Source organism: Callithrix jacchus, chromosome 14, assembly GCF_049354715.1.
Source record: "Callithrix jacchus isolate 240 chromosome 14, calJac240_pri, whole genome shotgun sequence".
In the NCBI taxonomy this organism is placed as follows: Eukaryota; Metazoa; Chordata; class Mammalia; order Primates; family Cebidae; genus Callithrix; species Callithrix jacchus.
Window position 1 is genome coordinate 86709059 of NC_133515.1, and position 25018 is coordinate 86734076.

The 25018-nt window shown below is 48.6% G+C and overlaps 1 protein-coding gene across 5 annotated transcripts in view; it reads right to left on the bottom strand.

Annotated features, from left to right (window-relative positions):
* Positions 1 to 3800: 3800 nt before the first annotated feature.
* The window catches only part of BABAM2 (BRISC and BRCA1 A complex member 2), a 450382-nt gene continuing 429164 nt past the window's right edge, over positions 3801 to 25018 (bottom strand). For 2 of the 5 annotated variants that reach the window (XM_017964446.4, XM_054245113.2), the window contains 2 exons: positions 15088 to 15260; positions 3801 to 4228 (listed from right to left, as the gene is read on the bottom strand). In XM_017964446.4, coding sequence (XP_017819935.3) covers positions 4149 to 4228; positions 15088 to 15260 — 253 coding nt within the window. In that variant the 3' untranslated portion in view covers positions 3801 to 4148. Of the gene's footprint in view, positions 4229 to 15087; positions 15261 to 17706; positions 18960 to 25018 lie in introns of those variants that run through there. The other 3 variants (XM_002757914.6, XM_003734762.5, XM_035272954.3) reach the window with 2 other exon arrangements.

The window sequence follows — 25018 nt, forward strand, 5'->3', positions numbered from 1 at the left end:
CAGGAGGCAGATATTTATTCCCATTTTACAGATGAGGATAACAAAACTCAGATTAAGTCAAGACAGACACTGGAGCCGGTTCACCCCAGCAGAGGCTCCCATGATGACGCTCCCTACTCCTCCCAACTCTGTGTCCAGTGATCTCATGCTGGTGGCTTGAAGTCCTCAAGGCGGAGTATTTACATCATATAAATTGGGAAATGGTACAAATCAAGGTCCTCCTTTTCTTTTCCTCTCTCATCCTCACCTCATACTTTTTCTAGTTCATGTCTCCAGAAGAAAATGAGCTTTAATAGATCATTTGAGGCCAGGCGTGGTGGCTCCCACCTGTAATTCCAGCACTTTGGGAGGTAAAGGTGAGCAGATCACCCAAGGTCAAGAGTTCAAGACCAGCTTGGCCAGCGGGGTGAAACCTCATCTCTACTAAAAATACAAAAATTAGCCAGGTGTGGTGGATTACAGTGGTGGATTACAGCCATGCACCTGTAACCCCAGCTACTAGGGAGGCTGAGGCAGGAGAATCGCTTGAACCCAGAAGGCGGAGGTTGCAGTGAGCTGAGATCATGCCACTACACTCCAGCCTGGATGACAAAGGCAGACTCTGTCTAAAAAATAAATAAAAATTTAAAAAGCATCATTTGGCTGTAGGTGTCCCCACACCTTGCCCCTCCTTCTTGGGGCCTCACAGATGCCTGATCATATCCAAGTATTACCCGTAAACACATCTGAGTCCTTTTCCTCATTGGTGCTAAGCGAGAGAGATTCAACTTAAATTACAAGGGCTGAGTAAGCTGGAGACAGGATTTACTAGGTAGTAATAATGTGCTCTCACATATGGTACTTCTCATCTTCAAAGCGTTTTATAGCCATTTACTAATTAGTCCTCGGCTGTGCTCTGTGTGCAGGTACAATGCTCGATGACAGGCTGAACCAGCAAGAAGTATTTAAAAATATACAGGTGACCTTCACTCAGGTATAGGCGCCACTGGCTTCTGTGGCTGTTGGGGGGTAAAGATAAAATCTCACTAACCCTGGTGTTTGAATCCCTGGTCTGGAAACACAGTGGTGATTTACCGAGTACCAGCTCAGCCGGGTGACCCCCACACAGGCAGGCTGAAGGTATTGAGGGGCCGACACCCAGATAGCACAAGAGTGGATCTATCCTGGGGACCAACAGCCTGAGAGCCTGTGGGGCTGACAGCTCTCCAGACTGAAGGCCCCGAGCAGAGATTTATCCACGTATTTATCTACTGTTTGACAGGTGATTCTTATTAACACACAGGTGTTCTGCACATACACATAACTCAGGAATGTACCAGGTAGGCAGCTGTTACCCACCTACCACTAATTACAAACTTAAAGTAACTCCCAAAGGGAGCCATGGGGAAGGGCAAACAATGTTTCTCAACAGTGACTGTCACCTTGTGCTGAGTCCCCTCTAAGAAAACCAGCCCAAATCCTCCCCTGTGGCAAGGAAACTGAAAGTCTTTTAAAAATAATCATAAAACTCCATCCTCGCAAACCTATATAATGCCCATCATCTTCACTGGGAAAGATTAAAAAATGAGCTTCAGTGTGTTCACGAAAGTGTGGACACACATAAGGATTGGTGTTGGAGGGCAGCCAGGAGCCCAGGTTGGTTTTTGGCTCCTGCCCTGACCAGCTGGTGATCGTGGGTAACTCGCCTAACCCCTCTGATCTTCTGTTTCTTCATCTGTGGAACAAAAGCAACCCTATTCAGTTGCTCACAGCCCAGGTCTACTGTAAAGGTGTGCGGAGCTAATGTGTGTGGCAAGAGTTCTGACTTAGACTGCGCATCCTTTGCTGATGGGTAGGGTCTTGTTTATCAGGGTGTGTGGGCCCCTAGGGGCTGGCAGGGGCAGGGACATGACATTCCCATACCACACTGCCCACTACTGGCTGCTGTCACAGCTGAACGCTCATTTGAAATGCTGAGGCAACATCCAGTCTGAGGGATCTCACCCCATCCCACAGTGCCAACCACCATCTGCTAGGACTAGACCCAGAAAGAGTTGACTGACCCAGGTTTGCTTCAGACCCAGCTGCAGCTCAGAAGCAAGCCCAAGCTCAGCCAACTCTTGGTGCTGTGCACAGCAGAGTCCAATCTATACCCCTCCATCTGGGGAGGGTGACCCCAGCAATCTTCAGTAACCATGCCATGGAGCCTCAAGGGGGGTTGGAGGGGACATGGGGCACGGCACACAGCTGCCCTGAGTAGAGGGGTGCCTTCTTGTGGGCACTGAGAGGTCAGGATCGGAAGCAATGCCAATGTGGTCAGCTGGCTTTAGTGGGTCACAATCACTCGCTCAGTAGAATCGCTGGGGGAGTTTTATCAAAATCTAGAAGGCTCAGCTCCAGCTAGGGATATTCTGAGTCAACAGGCCTGCAGTGGGGACCAGAGCAGTGGTTCCCAAAAAAAGCTCCCTGGGCGATCTGATGAGCTAAGCCCACAATCCAGCCCAGCCTCTCCTAGTATTCATATTATGGAGGGGGAGAGACTTACTCAAGGCCACAGAGCCAGTTAATGGCAGGGCTGGGACATGGACACAGGACACTGCACTGCTGTTCTTTATCCTGGGAACTCCCAAAATTTCAGGGTAGGGGGCATAGTACCCACATGGTGAAAAAACCCAGAGCTGAGCAGCCCTCCAGCTGACAGGCAAGACGGGAAGTTCCACTCCACCTCCAGCCTCCTGAGAACATTCCTGGGTGCCAGAGAGCAGGAAGGAGAGACACGCCTTCTCCTCACCGTTCCTCACAAGGACCTGAGCTGGTTCCCTTTTGGGCTTACCTGGTAAAAATGGGCTCCAACAGCTGCAAAGGGAATGAAGGGAACAGGTGAGAGGCCCTGTGAAATCGCGTGTGTGTCCTGCAGGAGGGGCCGGTGGCTTCGCCTCGGAATGGGTAGGCCAGAGGGTGTCAGGTGAGCACCTGGGCTGGCTCCTGCTGCTCCCACCTCTGTGGGTGGTGCGTGGGCCCTGCTTCCCTGTGCTGAAGGCCATCAGGACAGGACCATGCTAAACCAAACTGTAAACCTGGCGATGGGTCACGTTGACTGCAGCCATCTTGTATCTCAGCTAAAGAAGTGTGTGATGGCGCAAGGAGGCCTGGCTCCAAGTTCCCAGATTTGCTCCTAATCTGCTGTTTCTAATTTGCATGTTTCCTGAACTCTTGGGCCTTAGTTCTCGCCTGTGCACAGGAGTAAAAGGATAGAAACAAGATGACTTCTGAAGGTCCTTCTGGCTGTGATGATCAGTAAGTCCAGGGAGGATGGCGACTGCTCAGGGTATCTTCCCCAGTTCTGCTCCTGGCTGGCTGCACAGCTGCCAGGCCCCGAGCCTGGAAGGCAGACACATTCCTGTGATAACTCATGACACCCAGGCTTTGTCTTTCGAGTATAATTCACACTGTGCTGCACAGGCCCAAAGAGCTCTCCCATCAGCCTAGTGAGAGGGTATGGAGAGCGCAGAGCGGGAAGGACAGGGCTGCTGGTGCACTCACCAAACTTTAATGACTGCCTACTGTGTGGGGCTGGTCTGGGCACTGGGTGCCCACACAGGGGACTGGAGGGGTACGGATGGCAGGGGGTGAGGGTGGATGTACTAGAACCCATTTGTTATTGAGCACCAGCCTTACGTCAGGCTGGATGAGTGGCTGAAACCCTGCAGGTTGATCAGATTGACTCAGGTAACTCCTTCTCCCATGGAGGACTGCCCTAAATAGGAAATGCTGGGGTATGAAATACACACATACACGTGCAGAGGAAAGACACTAGTCTCTGAGGAAAAACAGCGAGGGGCGTTTAATCTTAAAACTTAAGAGGTCTCAGAGACAAAGGCTTTGGGAGAAAGGCATGGGCACTTCTGATGCTTTACTTTCCATGGAAAATTACTGCACCATAATTTGTGAGTTTATTTCTTCCAACTAAGAAACAGAGGCAAGAAAGAGGGCTCTAGGATTCAGGGACCACCAGCCAGCTCAAGTTGAATCTCAGCAGTTGGGGCTGCCTGGGGCGTGCAAAGCTGCTGTGTGAGCAAAACGCTGTCGTGAAGACATTCCAGGCGGCTTCCAGGAAGCGGCTGTATGTGCTGACACGCATGTGGACAGGCAGTCTGGCTGGCCACCTCTCAAGACTGGTGTTTCCTAGAGTTTTCCATTGGCAAACGCTGCCTCCTGGAACTGAGGGACAAAGGTTTTGAAATAAGCCCTGGTGGGAAAGAAGGGGAGAAAAAAAAAACTGTGGTTAGCACAAAAACTTGAAAAAAAGTGCAACTCGGAGCTTTCAAGCTAACTCAGAACAGTTGTTAGTTATTGCTCATGCATCTGGGGTTGGAAGTGCCTCTGCTGAGGCAAAGCCCTCCGGGTTTTTCCGAGGAGTGCATGCGGTTCCACTACTGTGATATCTCTCAGGAACGTTGAAAGGGCCTGTACGTGTGCCCTCCTGGATGCCAGTTCCTAGGAGATATCAGCACTCAGGTCTTGCTGCCTTTTTTTCAGGACAAAGAAAAGGACTTGGTCTAAGCCACAAGACAGTGTGTGGAATTCAACCACGTGGCCACTTAGTGATCTGAAGTATCAGGAAGGTTGCATTTTTTCACTCAGTTGCACCTTTGACTTCATAAAGACAAGAGGGTCTAACAAAGTTTTTAAAAATTGTATTTTTTTAGAGACAGGGTCTCACTCTGTGAGCCAGGCTGGAGTTCCATGGCCCAACCCTAGCTCACTGTAACCTCCACCTCCTGGACTCAAGTGATCCTCCTGCCTCAGCCATCCACGTAGTTAGGACTAGGCGTGTGCTATCATGTCAGCAGTTCTTTTCATAGAGACAGGGACTTGCTACGTTATCCAGGCTGGTCTCAAACTCCTGGCCTCAAGGGATCCTCCTGCCTTGGCCTCCCAAAGTGCTGGGGTTACAGGCCTGAGCCACCACACTCAGTTCTAATAATTTCTAAATGATCCATGGTCTCCATTTATTTCCAAATACATATGTAGCCTGGTCCATTGGAAAGGAAGCCCCAGGTTGGGTGTTAGGAGAACCTTCCCCAGTTAGTGGAAGCAGGCTGGCAGGACCCGAGGCAGCTCATTTGGCCTTTCCAGCATCCAGCTTTCTAATCTGTGCAAGCAGGGCCACGGTCAACCACAGATGTGCACCGCTGAGTCCACACTGTGTCAGGCACTGTACAAGGAGTCGGGGTCGTGGGTGACCCATGACCCACCATCTGGGAGCGTGCAGTGTGGAGGGGATGGACACACAGGTAACCCCATGTCGGGGCGCCAGTGGCGGTCCTGCGGGCTGCAGTCTGCGCAGCAGGGAAGGGGCAGTAGAGGGGCATTTCCAGCAGCACTTGCTGTCAGCTGAGAACTAAAAGCCCAGCTGTGGGGTGAGGGAGAAAAGTGAGGGGAGGAGAAGGGAGGGGCTAAGGAGGAAGGAGGTGGGCACCTGTGACCCTGGTCACCAGGCTTGCCTTCTAGCCCTGCCCCCCCCCAACACCCATGTAATCATAGTCACACCTTACGTGTCCAGGAATCTCACCTCAGAGCAGTGGCAAGAACCAGACAGGGCCACCAAGACCTGTCTGTCACCTTCAGCACCGCAAAGGCCTCATTGCCTCACCCACCGGGAGCCTCCCACAGTCCATTTTATTTAGGATGCGGTCCTCCTGCACCCGGCTCTACTGGCTCCCAGGAGATCAGAAGCGGCAAATCCGGAGTGGACTGGAGCTAACCCAAGGCTGGGAGGCAGATTCACCGCAGCAGGGAGACGAGAACAGAAAACTGCTCAGGAATCACACGCGCTCAAGCCGGGATCCTGCGCCGTAGGGCAAGCCCCACGCAATCCAACAGGCCCTGGAGTCGGCTCTGGAGCAGAGCAAATGCAGCGGCTGGTGCCACTGGCTGCCGCCTCCCTCCAAGTCAGGGGCAGCCCTCTTTCGAATCTGGCCTCGGAATGCTCCGGCTCTTTCTCTGTGCTGGCCTCCGCCACGGCCTCTGCAGCACTGAAATGTCAGTTCCTCTCTCTTCCCCTGTAACTTCTGTGACATGACACACCACGGCTGTCCCACCTCTCTCTACCTCTCCCTGACCCTCCTCCACACTCGCACGTGCCATCTTCCTGGCTCACACAGAGCAGGTGGGAACTCCGGGACTGAGCACTCCCCACTCTGCATCTGTAACCCTCCCTTCCCCATCAAGCTTCCAGTCCCACAATTCCAACCACCCGTGGGACATCCAACCTGTCACTCTAAGGCAAACCAGTGTTCTAAATGGATGTTTTCATCACTTTTATGTATCTGAAAATGCTCTGACCAATTTGGTTTTCTGTAACAGAACCTTCAGTTTCCTTCGGAACCAGTTTCCATTCTTCCTGAACCCCTATGGGGAATTCATCCTCAAGGTTCCCACCCCTAAGTCCCGCCATCCTTAGTGACTCTCAGAGCTCTTGTCTTACCTTTCAATGGCACTGCCGCAGAAGCCTGCTTCTCCCCCAGACATGAGGCCTCTTTTGCCTTTGTTTGCAGCTACACTGATTCTGTGAGTCTCTGTCCCTTTCCTGACCAAGACCTTAATGTTCTCCAAACTCTCAGGCTGGCACTCAATGACTCTCATCACTATCTGGCTCCAAGTCCTTAAGAAGAAAATCTATTCTGTTCCTCTATCACAGTTTTTGAGATCATGCAACTCTTTGAGAACCTAAGAAAGCTAAGGATCCTCTCCCCAGAGAAACTGCAGATAAGACCCCCCGCCACCACTGCAACCTGGGGATGTCACAGACGCCCCAAGCCAGCCACGGCCCAGGATACGAGCCCTGGATCAACGACCTCTCCGTTCTTTCCATTTGACTACTTGCTGTTGCTCACACATGCCATTTGCCAGTCTGGGGTTATTCATGCTCAGGACAAATACCCTTGCTTCCATCAAGTCTTCCCTGGTCACCAGAAGGTCCTCTCCCTGCACGCTGTCCATGCTTCTTCAGGGGCACTTGTCCCATGTGCATGTCTTATCTGCCAGCCCCTGGAAAGCGGGAGCACATCCTGCTCCCAGTGACCACCAGGCCTGGCTCAGCGTAGAAAGCACTCAGTGATGGGCTGTGGCTTTAGTGAATGTAACTAATCATGACCACCAGTTTGTAAGAAGTAGTTACAGCATGTCCATTACAGGCTGTTTAAAAAGGCGGGTGAGGCGGGGCACAGTAGTTCACACCTGTAATCCCAGAACTTTGGGAGGCCAAGGGGAAATAAATCGCCTGAGGTCAGGAGTTCAGGACCAGCCTGGCTAACATGGCAAAACCCTGTCTCTACTAAAAACACAAAACTTAGCCGGGTGTGGTGGTAGACGCCTGTAGTCCCAGCTACTCGGGAGGCTGAGGCAGGAGAATCGCTTGAAAGCGGGAGGTGGAGGTTGCAGTGAGCCGAGATCGTGCCTGCACCACTACACTCTAGACTGTCTCAAAAAAAAAAAAAAAAAAAAAAGGTGAGAGAGAAAGCAACCCCAGAAAGACAACAGGTATAATATTTAGGTAACAAGGAAGAAAACTTGAGTCCATTCTCAAATTTCAAACTTTGCCAACAGTTAGGAAGATAAAAGCACCCTCCTCCATCCACTCATGATCAACACAGCCCTGGGCCAGCCAAACTGTCACCTTCTCTGACATTCAGGACCTTAAAGCCCTTACCCATTAACAGCACCATGTCACTGTCACCCTTAATGCAAAAGGGGAGCTGTGACAAAGGCCCTGGGCTGTGTTGTGTGCCCCTACGAAGGGTGGGGTTGGGGGTTGATAACGCCACCAGATGCCACACTCACATGGGACACTGGGAAGAGACAGTCAACTATTGGTGCCACTCAGACATGAAAGCCACTTATTCCTTCCACATGTTTCACCTGCTATTTCCCCCGCAACATGGAAGTGTGGCTGGAGAGAGCCTTGGGACCCCACTTTTCAGGGGGTCTGAGACCAACAGGCTGCCACGGACTCTGTGGCCTGAAGCGTGCTGTGAAGTCTGGCCCATCCCAGTACCACTTCCAGGGCGGGCCAAATGTGCCCCGAGTTCGAGGCGGTCACCTTACCTGACCTACAGCTATGAACATCAAGGGGATAGGGTGCAGCTGAGCTGTACTGTAGCCCCTAGGGTGCCTGATGAGTAGACGGTGCTAGAGCTGCTGCTGCCCTGGGCACTGACCTGCGTTGGGCAGGGTTCGGGTCCGGGGAGCGCTCCACCTACCTCCCCAGGCCCAGAGTCACACTGGGTCCCCAGGCAAGCCTCATCAGCTCAGTTTTTCCTTGGAAACTTCTAGGGAAGGGGGCTACATTTTGCAAGCTCCTTACACAAAGAGGCCTTGGCAAGAGGGAGCACATTTTAAAGGCAAGCTTTTTTCTTTTCAGAAAGTTCTAAAGTTTCCTGTTCTGTCCTGGGCTTTCCCTGCCAGAGCCAACTGCGTGCTGCCAAGGGGAAGCGTGGCGAGGGCTATTTAAAGGCATGATGCTACCAGCTGTTTTCAGTGAGTACTTCTCAACTTGGATCCTCATTAAGTCAGTCAAGGGAGGGGGAAGATGAGGAACGGGAAAATGACAACTGGCTCCCACCCATTTATAGATTTTTAAAAACACTGTTTTCATTTATTTCACTTTTTATCAGAGAAAATGGAGAGCTGCCCAGAGTACAGATTGCGAATGCCATGAGGTATCTGTCATCTTTGAAAAGACCTTTGACCCAGAGACAAAGTATGTAGTAAGCTTTAGAAGTGTAAGCGTGTTCTAGGGGACCGTGAGATCTCCTCACCTCCCCATTAACTGGCCAAGTGGGGCCCACAGGAGAGGACCCTGAGCCAGTCAAGCTCCTCACTGAACGCACACTGGAAGGGAATTTATTTTTAGATGGAATTACGGCTCAATATGCCTTAGGCCACAATGAGGTTCGGACCCTCTTCACTGATGATCTCCGTCTCTCTGCCCAGGGTTTCCTAAAATTACAACTCGGTCCAACCCAGGGGTCTCAATTAGGAGAAGAAAACATTAAGGACTGGGTAGGTTTTCCATGAATTCAGAGCAGGAGTACGGTGGGCCCAGGCTTCAGGCACAGCGTGGTGGAGAGAACAGAATCAGGAGTCAGTGGGTCTATTTTTGTGGGCCTTGGGCCCAGGGTAAATCTCTTCTGGGCTTCAGCTCTCTCACCTTGCTGTCCCTCAGGGTTCTAAGGCTGGTGGGCTGTGAGGTGAGGCTAGCCTGTGTGGGGCAGGCTCTGGGGCCAAGCGGACTGGGCATGAGGCCTGGCCATGCTCCTTACTGGTTAATCATGAAGGTGAATGAATTCAGCTTTAGTTTCTTCATCTAAAAGGTGTCAATAATTGTGCCTGCCTTAAAGGGTTCTTGTGAGGATTGAATGAGATGGTCTGAGTAAGCACTTGGCATGGTACCTGGCATAAGAGATGATCAGTAGACGTCAACTATTACCATGGGTACCAAGCGGGGGCCAAGGGGGAGAGGCTCTGAGTCTGTGGAAACAGCCAGAGGAATGTGTGTGTGCAGAAGTGGGAAACCTGTGAGCGGTATAGAGTCCTGGCCCTCAGTTCAGCCTTTCCCGAGGCTCCTAGGATCAGGCCCTCCCTTTGCGCTGATCACACTGAGTGGGCAGTCGCAGGCAGAGATGGCCAATCTCAAGGCTGAATGCTCAGCCAAAGGTCATGGGACACTTTGTGTCTTTTGCAATCCTGTCTAGAGCTGCTCGCGGCATCCTTGTGGCATCGAAGGACAAACTTTGCAGCTAGAGGTACCTCCAGCCCTTGCCTGTCTTCTGCCCCCGAAACCTGCCGGGTGTACTCCGGTGTGTGGTATGCAGTTTTGGTCGGGGCTTGATCAGGGGTGAGGCTGCAGCTCTTCCTAGAGGGGTATTTAGGAATCACATGGCTCCGGCTGCCATGAGCAGGGTGTTGGTTGGCTGGTCCTCAAACAGCTCTCCTGTCCAGGTCAACATGCATCGTAAAGAGAGGCAGTCAGGGAAGTGGAAAGCAGTGCACTAGGAGGCAGAGGACTCACAGCTCTTGCCCGGGCCCTGGCTCACTGGGTCATCCAGAACTGGGGCTCCATTTCCTCATCTGTAACAGGAAGATTTCTACTTAATGATATATGACCACCCAGCTACCGTCTGAGATATCATCCGTGTGACCTTGAACAAGCCACTTAACCCTTTTGTGTCTTGATTCTAAATTCAGACACTAGCACCTCTTTTTTCTTTTTTTTTTTTCAAAAATTTAAGTTCCGGGATATGTGTGCAGGACGTGTAGGTTTGTTACATAATGAAAGTGTGCCACGGTGGTTTGCTGCACCTCTCGACTCATCACCTAGGTATTAAGCCCTGTATGCATTAGCTATTTATCCTGATGCTCTCTCCCCTGGCCCCACTGACAGGCCCCAGTGTGTGTTGTTCCCTGCTGTGTCCATGTGTTCTCATTGTTCAGCTCCCAGTTATGAGTGAGGTTTTCTGTTCCTGTGCTAGTTCGCTGAGAATAATGGCTTCTAGCTCCATCCATGTCTCTGCAAAGGACATGACATCATTTCTTTTTATGGCTGCATAGTATTCCATGGTATATATGTACCACATTTTCTTTATCCAGTCTATTATTGATGGGCTGGATTGATTCCATGTCTTTGCTATTGTGAACAGTGCTGTAATGAACACATACATGCATATATCTTCATAATAGAATGATTTATATTCCTTTGGGTATATACCCAGTAATGGGATTGCTGGGTAAAATGATAATTCTGATTCAAGGTCTTTGAGGAATGGCTACACTGTCTTCCACAATGGCCAAACTAATTTACATTCCCACCAACAGTGTAAAAGCATTCCTGTTTCTCCACAGTCTTGCCAGCATCTGTTGTTTCTTCACTTTTTAATAATTGCCATTCTGACTCGCATAAGATGGTATCTCATTGTGGTTTTGATTTGCATTTCTCTAATGATCAGTGATGTTGAGATTTTTTTCATATGTTCCTTGGCTGCATAAATGTCTTCTTTTGAGAAGTGTCTGTTCCTGTCCTTTGCCCACTTTTAATGGAGTTTTTGTCTTATAAATTTGTTTAGGAAGATTTGGATATTAGACCTTTGACAGATGGATACATTGCAAAAATTTTCTCCCATTCTGTAGGTTGTCTGTTCATTCTGAAGATAGTTTATTTTGCTGTGCAGAGCTCTTTAATTAGATCTCATTTGTCATTTTTTGGTTTTGTTGCAATTGCTTTTGATGTTTTTGTCATGAAATCTTTGCCCATGCCTATTTCCTGAATGGTATTGCCTAGATTTTCTTCTAAGGTATCTATAATTTTGAGTTTTATATTTAAGTATTTAATCCATCTTGAGTTAATTTTTGCATAAGGTGTAAGAAAGGGGTCTGGTTTCAGTTTCCTGCATATGGCTAGCCAGTCTTCCCAGCACCATTTATTAAATAGGGAATCCTTTCCCCATTGCTTGTTTTTGTCAGGTTTGTCGAAAATCAGATGGTTGTAGATGTGTGTTTGTATTTCTGAGATCTCTATTCTGTTCCATTGGTTTATGTGTCCGTTTTTGTACCAATACCATGCTGTTTTGGTTATTGCGGTATAGTTTGAAGTTGGGTAGCATGATGCCTCCAACTTTGTTATTTTTGCTTATGACTGTCTTGGCTATATGGGCTCTTTTTTAGTTCCATATGAATTTTAATGTAGTCTTTTCAAAATTCTGTGAAGAGTGTCAATGGTAGTTTAATGGGAAAAGCATTGAATCTATAAATTGCTTTGGACAGTATGGCCATTTTCATGATATTGATTCTTCCTATCCATGAGCATGGAATGTTTCTCCATTTGTTTGTATCTTCTCTAACTTCCTTGAGCAGTGCTTTGTAGTACTCCTTGAAGAGGTCCTTTACTTTCCTCACTAGCTGTATTCAAAGGTATTTTATTCTCTTTGTAGTAACTGTGAATGGGGGTTCATTCATGATCTGGCTCTCTGCTTGTCTATTGTTGGTGTATAAGAATGCCTGTGATTTTTGCATATTGATTTTGTATACTGAGACTTTGCTGAAGTTGCTTATCATTTTAAGAAGCTTTTGGGCTGAGACAATGGGGTTTCCTAGATACAGGATCATGTCATCTGCAAACAGAGCCTGCTTGCCTTCCTCTCTTCCTATTTGAATATACTTTGTTTCTTTCTTTTGCCTGATTGCCCCAGCTAGAACTTCCAATACTATGTTGAATAGGAGTGGTAAGAGAGGACATCCTTGTCTTGTGCTGGTTTTCAAAGGGAAGGCTTCCAGCTTTTGTCTATTCAGTATAATGTTATTTTGAGGTATGTTCCATCAATATCTAGTTTATTAAGAGTTTTTAACATGAAGGATGTTGAATTTTATCGAAGGCCTTTTGTGCATCTATTGAGATAATCACGTGGTTGTTGTCTTTAGCTCTGTTTATGTGATGAATTACGTTTATTGATTTGGGTATGTCGAAAGGCTTGCATCCCTGGGATAAAGCTGACCTGATTGTGGTGGATAAGCTTTTTGATGTGCTGCTGGATTCAGTTTGCCAGTATTTTATTGGGGATTTTTGCATCGATGTTCATCAGCGGATATTGGCCTGAAATTTTCTCTTTTTGTTGTAGCCAGGTTTTGGTATCAGGATAATGCTGGCCTCATACAATGAGTTAGGGAGAAGTCCCTCCTTTTCAATTGTTTGGAATAATTTCAGAAGAAACGGTATCAGCTCCTCTCTGTACCTCTGGTAGAATTCAGCTCTAAATCCATCTGGTCCTGGGCTTTTTTTGGTTGGTAGGCTGTTAATTACTGCCTTAATTTCAGAACTTGTTATTGGTCTATTCAGGGATTTAACTTCTTCCTGGTTCAGTCTTGAAATGGTTTATGTGTCCAGGAATTTATCCATTTCATCTAGATTTTCTAGCTTATTTGCATAGAGGTATTTATAGTATTCTCTGGTGGTTGTTTGTATTTCTGTGGGGTCAGTGGTGATGGCCCCTTTATCATTTGTTATTGACTAGCACCTCTTTTCAGGGAAGTTGTAAGGAGAATTGATATGTGTATCAATTACCAAGCCTAGGGCCCGACACATGGCAAGTTTCAGTAGGAGGCAGTAATGCTGTAAAGGTGGTGGGAGTAGTTGGGTTATTATTGAATAGTTTTTATCTGGATAATTTTATACAAATGGGGCAGGGTTAGTGAACACTTCGGAGCCCTGAGCAGAAGGTGCCATAGACAGTTTTGGGGAGGACAGGAAGGCCTGTTCCTCTCGGCCACCCCTCTGCCCTCTGCCCTCTGCTTCAGGTAGCTGGGAGCTCATGATAAGTTATCAGGGCTGATGCCTGGATAATGACTTCACGGTTGGGTTCTCTAGAGAAGGGGATCTCGGGAGACTGAAGAAAGTTAAGACAGCGAGCCATCAGGGAAGTGCTCAGAGGCCTTGGGGTTGAGGCCGGTACGAACCTTTGTTCAACGAAGTCTCATTTTTCCTACTGGAAAGGGCATTTTTCCTACTGGAATTATAGTGCTTTATTGATTCAATAGATCTTTTGAAAAGAATAAAAATCCATAAAATAGACATCTGACAAACTGAATCAATATAGCTTTAAATAAATGAAAACAAAAACAGAATATACAACCCAAAGAGGCTGGGGACTCTGGGGACGGGAAGAGAGCATCTAAGGCAGTTCAGCTTTGAAAGGTGGTGCTTACAAAACTACTGGGTGTGGCAGCGGTCGTGCTCCCTATTTTGCAGGCGAGAAAACAGAAGTTTAGTTAAGATACCTGCCAATGTCACTCCAACCCCAGCGCCCCCAGAGCCTGACCGTGTGGACGAAACCCTGTGGACTTGCTGCTGTTAGCTTCCTTTACTTGGAACTTTTTTTTTTTTTTTTTTTGCTAGAGCCTAACAGTTGCCTTCTTCCAAAACAGGGCTTGAATTCTGGAATTCAAAAATGCTTTTCTTTGGGTAATTGTAAGATGAGCCTTATGATGTTTGCTAGAGTCAGGCCAATGTGGTGGTGGGGTGGGGTGTGGTAGGAGAAGTGGTTCAGGGACACAGCCCTCACTGTCAGGAAATCAAGGGCATAAATCAAGTCAGAGGTCATTTTTGCAAATAGAGGCAAGTTCCAACATCTAAGGCTCATTGCTTTTTCCAGTTTTCTTCTGCAGCTGTGACTTCAACTGGCACATGTTTTTAATCAGTCATATGAAAACCGATTGTGGTCTGAAAATCAAAGCAGTCCTGTAAATAGTGTAAGACAAGTCCTGCTAATCATGCCTCGTGGTCTTGCCTTGTCCTTATTGTCCTGAACCGCCACTGTAAATTCTGACTCACTTGGGGTTACTCACCTCATGTCAAAGGGCATTGTGTCAAAGGGTCATCCTCACAACAGGATGGCTACAAAGAGACCTGCTTCTGTTTCAATGCCCTTCACCCAAACCCTCCAAAGGCCCCTGTGACAACTGCCATCCAACTCAGGGTGCCTTGGCGAGTGAGTGGTGGGAGTATGTTTTGTAATTACGCCCCGGGCAATGGCAGCCTGGCTCTCGGGTGTGGGCTTTAGAAACAAACAAGTGCTTGTAACTGGTTCACGTACACAGTCAGTCCTGCTAAATGCGCCAAGCCCTGAGCATGCCTCGTTTGTTTTCAGGGGGTCTAAACTTGCAAAACAAGGAAATTAACAAACCTGAGATGCAAAGGCTTGATATCGCAGTGGGAACACAGTATCACATGCTCACAGCTTCAGGCAGAGGCCCTGCCATCAGCTGGAATCAATCTCCCCTCTGCTCGATTCCACAGCATGCTGGGCCTCCAACCTCGGGCTGGGCTATGTCTGCCTTGCGTTTGAGATGTTTAGATTGGTGTCTAGACTGCAATTTATACAGCTCGGCCTCCTTGCCTGTGAGAAGGCTGACTGTGGTCTCAGTATGCGTTGAATTAAATCAAATACCATTTTAGGAGGACTTCAACAGCAACCAACTGAGATCCATTTCTAGACATCAAAGTATTGGGTTGAATTCTGGTTCCTGCTAAATCACAGGGTATTTTTAAATACTTACCAAAGTGATCAAAATTACTGAGCAGTTCTCTCTCCTTCTGAGGCCCTCCAAGGAGGCCCTCTGGAGCTTGGCCTGTTCCTCTGGGGCTGGAGCAGTTTGCAGCCAGTTTTTGCAACTGGAAAGGCCAGGACTTTCTCCCAAGGCTGCAGGCATCTCTGCTCCCTTGGCATCCCCTGGTGCAGCAGGTGAGAAGGAGGAGAAGAAGGGAGGGCCAGCTGGCTACACAGAGGGAGGGACAGGGTAGTCCTGATGTGCTCCTGAGTCTCCATTGGCCATGGGACTGGCTTCCTTCTCTGGTGTTCATCGAAGATGTGTGCACACATCTACACATACCAACCATTCTCTCACACTCTGGGAGAAGCTCCCTGAGGGCAAAGCCCATCGGTTATGTTTATCCATCTTTGCATCCCTAGCCTGGTGTATAGTGCCCAACATATACCAGCTCAATAAATAGTTCTCAAACAAATGCAAGCATTTGGCTTAAGATGTACTTTAGAATGACAGAAGTTTGTAACAGAAGGAAAAAGGAAACCACCGAGGTCAAACAGTCCAATGATTACAGGGAAGGGGAGACAAAGGGCAGGAGTAGTTAGGATGGTTCCTGTGACACTGCCTATCCTAATGATACGTTAGCACAGGTCGTCCCTATAAGTGCCTAGAGGGCAGAATCTGGGGATGGTTCACCCTTAGTGCCCCTGATTCTCACCTTGAGAGAAGCTCCCAGCAGGTGAATGTCAGTTTGGTGCTAAATGAATGTCTGCCTGCCCAGGTGATTGGTCGGAGGACCCAGAATTAGTAGCTGGAGCGTGAGCAAGTCAACTCCATCCCCTTCCTCTCGGGCTGCCATGCCCATCATAACCTATTTGATGAGAGGCAGGAATGGCTGTGTGGCTCTGAGAAAGTCTGGGAGGATGGGTGCACCTGGCTGGGCTGGGGCTGGGAATGAGGCCAGGTAGTGGGTGTGGGGGGGCTAGGGAATGTGCTGTTGCCTGGGGCCTGGGAACCCAGAACAGAGCCCCAGCCCTGGGTTTATCTTGTCTTCCCATCTGTACCTGCCTGGTATGCCCAGATGGTGAGTCCTCTGCTCCCTCTGCCCAGGGCTGCAAGAACAGGCGCTCGGCACAGGCCATGATGTGCTAATGGGCATGTGGCTACCCGGGGTGGCGTGCAGGATCTCGCCACAGTCCTGGCCAGGAAGAGGGCTACTCATGCAGCTTACCTGCTGGGAGAAGTGGGCCACCTGTCTGATGGTGGTGAGTCACCACCAAGGTCATAGATTACCCTTCACTTCTTAGTCAACGAAAGGGGAAAAACCAAAGGGTGGCCCTCAAAGAGGAAGTGGCCAGGGACCCAGCAGAGCTGACCCTGGAATGTGGGTCCAGGCCCCAAGTCGCAACCCAGGTGGGACAGTGCTCTGAGGCTTGTGCACAGCACTGCCAGGCATCAGCCACCACAGGAAAGTGACAGATCCCCAAAGGAGGGCCTCAGGAATGCGTAGAGATCAGCTCTTTGGGGCCTAAAATAACCTTCACCTCCTCAGAGTCTCTCTAAGGCTCCGAAGTGTTGTTTGCCTGGTTGCAAGTTTGGTTTCTTCCACCAGATCTCAGCATCCAGAGGCCAGAACTCATGGCTTCCACAGGTGCTCGGGCCCCTGCATGCTGGCTTTTGGACACAGCTTTTGGTCACCCAGCACTCTGGGGCATTCACCTCCCTGACTGGGTGTTTGAAGATATGGAGGAGGGGCACCAAGATGGCCAGGGTCCTTCTTCTCTTCATCCTCATTCCCCTGACAGCTGAAATCACACCCCAGACACCTGGCTTTCTTGGCTTCAGACAGAAAAGCAGCAATTCCCAAAGAAGAAACTACTCAATGAGAGAGGTTGTCCAAGCTCCGCCCTCCCTGCTGGGGTATAGTGGCCTTCTGGAGACAATGGCCTTTGGTAACAAGAGTAATTCTCACAACAGGAACTTCAGGTGGGCTCTGCTGGGGTGGGAGGTGGGGAAATTCCATGCAGGCTGGCAACAGCAGAACTTACGGCAGTGAGGGGCTTAGGAGTCTTCTGAAATCACGCAGCAGAGAGGCTGGGGAGAAGCATGGGAGGAGAAGTGCACCTTCTCTGCTGGGCTGCAGGGTTCACTCCACGCTGCACCAGCTCAGGCCCTGCACATGCTGTCAGCACATAGCTCTGTGGCCCCAGGCACCAGTTACAGAGAGGGAGGGAAGGAAGGAAAGGAAGGGCATATCTGCAGCATGGATGAATGATACCCCCACATGGTGTAAAGTAGGCTTGTTCAAACAGTGGGTTGCAAAATCCAGTCAGTGGGTCCTGAACAGTATTAAAATAAAGTGAAATAAAATCAGAGTGCATTGTCTGTGGCGCTTTGGTTTTAGTTGTATATAGTGGATTCAAATGTAAAATATCACGTGGATTGTGGTTTTAAAAAAAAAAGTTGGGGAGCTACGAGTATAAGGAAAGGGAGGCGCCTACTACACGCCAGATATTGTGCTAATTGTTTCATCTGTATGATTTTATATTTACTCCCCCTGACAGGCCTATTACCAGGCAGGTGATTCTATTTTTGACAAAAAGAAATCTATGATCAGAGATACAAAGTAAGTTTTCTTTTCTTTTCTTTTTTGAGACAGGGTCTCTCTCTGTCACGTAGGCTAGAGTGTGGTAGCGTGATCTTGGCTCATTGCAGCCTCGACCTCCAGGGCTCAAGTGATCCTCCTGCCTCAGCCTCCTGAGTAGCTAGGACTACAGGAGTGTGCCACCATGCCTAGCTAATTAAAAATCTTTTTTTGTAGAGATGGGGTCTCACTATATTGCCCAGACTGGTCTCAAACTCCTGAGCTCAAGTGATCCTCCTGCCTCAGCCTCCCAAAGTTCTGAAATTATAGGCATGAGCCACTATGTCTGGCCCAAAGTAACTTTTCTAAGACCACACAGCTAATATGTGGCAATGCTAATTATGAATTCAGAGCTACCTGACTCCAAAGGGCACCATGGTGGCATTCTTTCCATGCCACCATGATTTCCAGCAGAAAGTGCACTGTCCACTGAGTTGGGAGCCTTGGGTTCTGCCCCTGGCTTTCCTGTATAATGGCAAATCACTGCTCTGTTTTCTCCTATGCAATAAGGGAGTAAGATAAATAATTTCTAAAATTTTTTGATTTCGTGCTCGCCCCCGTCTCAAACCTCATTGTGGCTGTATTTTGGTCTCCTCCATTAAACTTTTCCTGGAGCTGCCAACAGCCCAAGTAATGAATTTTGAGGGCTTCTTACTGCCAACCCCCATCGCACCTACATTTGTTTTACAAAACCCCCTAAATGCCCTCCCTCTGGTAGCTCTGTGTCTCTGGCGGGGTTGACTGCTGAGGCTAGCTCTCATCTTGGGACCTGCATGGTGCAGCTTTTCAGCAGAATTATGATTGATAACAAGAGACAAAAGGGATGAACTTGATCTCCCTCTTACAGGCCCATGTGGTTCCTGGAAGTGCTAGGGCACCCTAATGAAGAACGAAGGCTACTCTGAGTATCTGGGAGAAGGAAAAGAAGTGCACGAAGGAGGGTGCATGCAGTCCCCCAGGTGACATGTGAGGCACCATAAACATTCTCTAAATAACGAACCCCAGAAGAGCAAAGGACACCCAGAAGCTTCCTGTAACATAAAGGTCATCTTAAACTCCTTAGGGTTGTTGAGGAATAATACCTCTGTGAGGCGCTGTCATAGGGCAGGTATCATCATCCCGCATATTCAGACTGTGGACTTGGCATGGGGAGCTTAAGCTGTGATTCCAGCTCTGCTTTTCTCTGCTACGCCACTTTGGAGAAGCCACTTCACCTCTCTGTACCCCAGAGATGCCTCACCTGCAAAGTGAAGGGATGGTTTCTGAGGCCACTGCTCAGTCTAATATACTATTATCCATCATTATTATTACCGCTTTGGTATCAATCCAACCACTTTAGCCAGAAGCAGTTTCTTAAGTGGAAGCAGTAATTTAACGAATGACCTCTCCCTGCGCTTTGCTGGGGGGGTTCCCTCAAGTGCCTTAGTGCATCATCAGAGATGCTGCACATGTCTGGACCATCTAGCTATCTCCCTTTTGTCTCCAGATCTGACTTAGGACCCCACAAATGCTGGCCAGTATCCGTCCTGGTCATGTTCCTTCCACCCTTCAAATCAGCAGACAACCAAACATTCATTCACGCATGCATGAATCACTCCTGTGCTAGTAATGGGCTGGCCTGCAAGGGTAAAGGACTGCAACTGGGCAGGGCCCTGGCCCTCAGGGGACACACAGTCACTTGACTCCCAGAGCAGAGAGAGCTGCATGCTAACCCTGGATGAGAGAGGGGAGCTCTGCTTTCACAACCACGAGCAGAGCCCTCCTTAGCCTGCCCTTCTTACTGCTATTGCTTTGGAAGAGCAGGGGCAAACTTCCTGCGTTGGGTTGGCTTTCTTTTCTGCTCAGAGTTATGTGGGGGCATTATCCAGCAGGCCAGACGTCTAGCCCCTTTAATGACAATAATGATAATTTACATTCATACAAGGCCTTTCATCGGGGGATCTTAAATTGTATCACAAACAATAATTAATTCCCCTTTGCGAGTCTGGCAGCAGATAAGCAGGAGCCCCTTTACTTTGCAGGTGAAGGGTGCTTTCCTGGGCCTGCAACATGCTGGGGGTCTCCCACCTACCTGGTACCTAGCGACCCTCAAGGCCTGGCCTAAGCATTGGGGCCTGCAGCCCCCAATCACAACCCATGGCTGTTGGTCCTGCCTCTGAAGCTCCACAGCACCAATTGTTGAACCATTCATTTGGTGCTAATCAGAGAACCTCGGTGTTGGATAAGACCTTAGGATCTTGTCCAAGGCAGGGCTTGCCCCAGTAGCACTTCTGGAGGGTGATCCTCAGCCGCTGACCGAACACCTTTTGTGATAGAGAGCTCGCTGCCTAAAGCCATCTCTGAGAGTTACAGTGTGCTTCTCGCTCCTGAACTGGAATCTGTCCCCTCGGAATTTCTGCCCACGGATCCCAGTTCTCCTGGTCAGGAATGAAGCAATCCTACATAAACTATCTGGAGCTGCTGGTTGATGTTTCTGGTGCACAAGTTGTCTACTTCTGTGGTCACCCTTGGGCAGAGCTTGGTGGCTCATATCTCACTGAAGTTCAGAAGTTCAGGGAGACTTGTGAACCGAGTGGTAGGTGTGGCTGGCAGCTCCATCGCTGGAGAGTGCCTAACTTTCAATGCAGCTCTTCAGACTACTCTGCCCCCACTCTCAGTGGTATAAACACTGGAGGCTTCTGAGTTCATTTCACTGGGGCTGCACCTCAGTGACACAGAAGTATCCTAATTTTCTGTTGACTGACTGAATGAATGAACAGCCTTCCTTCCTAAGGATCTATTACTCTTTTTTTTTTGAGATGGAGTTTCACTCATATTGCCCAGGTTGGAGTACAATGATGTGATCTCAGCTCCCTGTAACCTCCACCTCCTGGGTTCAAGCAATTCTCCTACCTCAGCCTCCCCAGTAGCTGGGATTACAGGCATGTGCCACCACATCCAGCTAATTTTGTGTATTTTTAGTAGAGACAGGGTTTCGCCACATTGGCCAGGCTGGTCTCGAACTCCTGACCTTAGGTAATGCACCCCCCCCACCCACTTGGCCTCCCAAAGTGCTGGGATTATAGGTGTGAGCCACTGCACCCGGCCAGGATCTATTACTGTTAATTTCACCCAACTACTGTCAATTGCAGGGACTGGGTTTTGGAGACCAAGCCAGACAATAATTGATTGGTTTATTTATTTATTTAAAACCCTACTTTATCAGAATAAATATTTGGTGCTAACCTTGAGAAACGGATGCATCAATGCTGAGCTGGGAATTGACCCAGGACAAGGAACTCCACAATCCTCCTCCTCCTCTCCAAGCAAGGGTGGGGGCAGAGGGGCAAATGAAATCCTTCGCTAAGTTTATTTTTAAAAAGCTAGATCTTCTGGGGAAACCAACAGTCCCTAGAGCAACTTCTGGGTCCCTGCTGGTTTGCTTTTTGCCTGAAAAGACACTGACCCTCCCTCTGCCAAGAGCACATTGTTTGGGTGAGATTTTTCTCACAGTGGCTTACCATGGAAGGAATTTCGAGCATGCATTAAAGGCTGTTGTTTTCCTAAAACCTGTGCCATATGAACAAGAGGTTTGGCTAGTAGTGATTCAGCTTCGTTCTGTTTAGATTTCACATGATTCCTATTTTCTGGCCTAGAATCAGGGGTGATCATTTTTTTTTTTTTTTTCTTTACAATGAGTTTGTGTCCTTTGTAGGGTGATCATTTTTAATTTGGATTTGGCCTGGGTCACAGATCTGGGGGATGCTTGGGAAAAGAAATATGGGTTAGACATGGAACCTCCTGGTGTCATTCTGTGGCAAGAACACCTGGCAATCATTCCCTATCTGATTCAGTGGGAAGAACCTGGATTTTGGAATAAGAGAAAACTGAGTTCACTTGTGGATCTATTACTTACTAGCTGAGTATCTGGAAAAGCCCCAGAGTCTGTTTCTCTCCAGTGATCCCATAGTGATTGTCATGAGGCAACAGGCACATGGTAAGAACCAAGCCTTAGTTTCCTTCCTGCCCACCCTCCACTGCCATCATACAGCTACGGACACACACACTCAGGACCTTCCGTTCCACTTTAACTCAACAACAGTTATTGAATAGCTCTTATTGACAAGGGCCTGGACCTCCTGGGGCCACTGTCCACCTAGCGTCTGGCACCAATAGCTATGTATGCAACATCTGTTGAATAAATGAGTTAACTAACTTGATACTTGCTATTTTATAGCTTATAATGTACTTTCAACATAATCTCATCTTAATCCAAACAACAATATGTGTATGAGACAGATCCCATTACTCTACTCCCCCTATCTACGTGAATAAACAGGCTTGGAGACGAGTAACTTGCACAAGGCCAGGCACATGATAAAGGCAGAATGGGACTTGGAAGCTGCAAGCTCGTGCTCTGATGACAGCATGCTGCCAGCCCTGGAGGGTCTTCCTGCCTTCTACAGCCACTGAGGGCTCAGGCTGAGCAGGAAGGGCATGGCTCTGGGCACACTTAAGTTGTACCAGAAGGGACCCCATTAAGTGATGCTGCCAACCTATGCCTGGCCACAGCAGGCTGTAGCTGAATGTGAGGACATCACCAACGGCCTGGTGATGTGGAGTAGTAAGTTTCTGAAATTGGAGACATTTGTGGGCAGGCAGGATTTTTTCTCTCAGGCCTTGGGCCCTGGTCTTGTCCTGATGTGCACACATGTTTCTAGGTTGACTTCACTGGGCTACCACTGCCCTTCTCAGAGTGTGTGACAGTGCACATACTGTCCTTTGCCTTCCCATCACAAAGAAGTGCTACGGGTGCAGGAGTCTAACTGTCCCTTAGCATGGGGCTCTGTACATTTCAGGGGATCAAAACAGGGACAAACTGCATTCCTTCCTGTTCCCAGAAGGCTTTTAAAACCAAGAAAGGGGACAGGACACAGATACTGGGTCCTGGGCTGCTGTCAGCTCGCTGCCTCTTTTATTCCCACTCCTCTAGTCTCTGAGCTGCTAAGAACCGCTGATAGATGCAGAATTAAAAGGGTAGGACAGAAATCTTTCAAAGTTTGCCCACACGGCTGGCCCAAATACAATTTCCAGCATGAATTGAGCGGTGGAAATCGGATCTGACCACAATGCTGAAGCGCCCACAGAGTTCATCACAGCCTTCTCCAAGCCACTCTGATAACACTCCCTGTCGAGGGTGGGTGTCCCGGCAGGATGCCATCACTGCACACTGCTCAGCGGGGAACCCAGTGCCTCGGGAGTGAGGTCAGCCCCACACCGGGAGCCTGTCTATTCTAGACCTCTGAGCACATTTCTCTGTGCTGTGAGTGTATTGCCTTTGAGGTTTAACCGTATGGAAAATCATGTGCACTCCTCGAGCTGAGCTGAAGCTGAGCCAGGGCTCAGACCCCCACCGAGTGAGCACCTGGTCTAGAGCAGGGCCTACAGCATCTGTGGCCAGAGGACTGACTCTGCTGTCAGCTCGGGGCACCGATCCTCCAGCTTTGACTCCAGTTACACTTACCTTGCAATGCTGCTGAAGAGGACAGGGATGAAGAGGCGTGCTGGTAGCTAGCCTGGTCTGCTGTGTCCTCAAAGACCAAGGCCAAGCAGAGTTCACCTGTTGTTGGCCAGCGAGGCCCCTGAGAGTCTGCGGGGTGAGAGGCTCCACAGACTTCTAACATGCTAGGTACAAGGGGCAAGGGGGCTGTGCCCCACACAAAGGCCTCAGGCCAAGAGAGCAAGTGAGAGCTGAAATCGAGCCTCAGTGTGCTTGCTAAGCTGTGTGCTCCCCCAGGGACAGAGGCCCAGACAAAGGGACAGCTTCTTCTTTATCTAAAGCTAACTCTGCACAACCCAAAGGGGGAGACTTTTCTTAGTTTGCACAAAGGTTTATTATCGGCCAAGGTGACCCCGAGAAGACTGTTCAGTTCTGTGTTTTGGGTTCCCTATCACACATCTGGTGCACTGACATGGGTATGGGGAACTTCACTGGGATGCAAATTCTGTAAATTAGAACCTTGTCTGGATGGGCTTTGGGGGAAGAAAGTGCAGATTACTTCCGTCCTAATTTGTACTTTTAAAGGCATCTTCAGAACCCATTCTGGTTCTGCTGACCACATCCTACTGCACTACCCCACACTTGTAGTTAATTTTTTCCATCCCATTGCTTAGACTCAGAAACAAAGGCAAACACAGACAGCCCAGGAGAAGGGTGGAGTTTGGGCAGCCCTACAGGTTCTCCAGGACAGCATTTGGCTACGAATCAGCATTCTCTTCCAGGTGGGTACAAATGGGTGTCCCACCTCGAACCATGCCACTGAATATAGTCAGACCTTCACAGCTGGGATATCTTTTCTCCAAAACTGGTGGACACCATGCATACCAGAGCCATCAGATCAATAAACAAATACGGACACACAGCAAAATAAACTCTGTAAAAATAAAGCAAAATAAGCCCCGCCCTTTGTAAAGTTCAACAATCTCAAAGCATGCTTTGTTTTGCTAACTGCTACAGGATGGAAAGAGGCCCTTTCCAGTTAGTTCCTATTCCAGGAGCTCTTTCTAGACGAGAATTGCCATAAGTTCAAGAGCCATAGAATGCTGGATCTGAAAGCCCTAGAGATCATCTAGTTCAGGGATCAGCAAACTCTTTCTATAAAGGACCAGATAATCAATATTTGCAGCTTTGCAGGCCACACCTGTATTCTATTAACAAAAATTCAGCTCTGGCCTTGTAGTGATAACAGCCATAGATGACAGGTAAATGAATGCATGTGGCTGTGTTCCAATAAAACTTTATTTATGAAAAGCTGTCTAGCTTTGCCCTCAGGCTGTTGTTTGCCCATCCCGTATCTAATCCAACCCTTCCCTATACAGAGGAGAATAGATGAAGTCACTCCTTTACAGTCACAGGGCCATTTGGATGTCCACCCAAGACCAAGACCTGACTGGCAAGGCTTGGTGGGAGGAACAGAGAGATACTACTGCTGGCCTAGCCACCAACGCAGAGGCCAAAATGGCCACTTGGATAACTGGAGATTGATTACCATGTTCAACCAGAGAGGACCAAAAAGCAGGTGGAAAATCACAGGTTAAAAATCTATCTACAGATTAAATCTACAGGTCAAAACCAAATGGGATTGGAAAGACAACCTACATATCAAGCTCAGCTGCAGAGATATAACCATCAGTTACAGCCTCGTAAGTATATGTTGCTAGTGTTCATTCATCAATTAGACTCAGGCACAATCCTAAAATGTCTCTGGTGAAGAAAAGGCTGGGAAAAAAAGGGAAACAGGAACTGGAAAGCCACTGGCA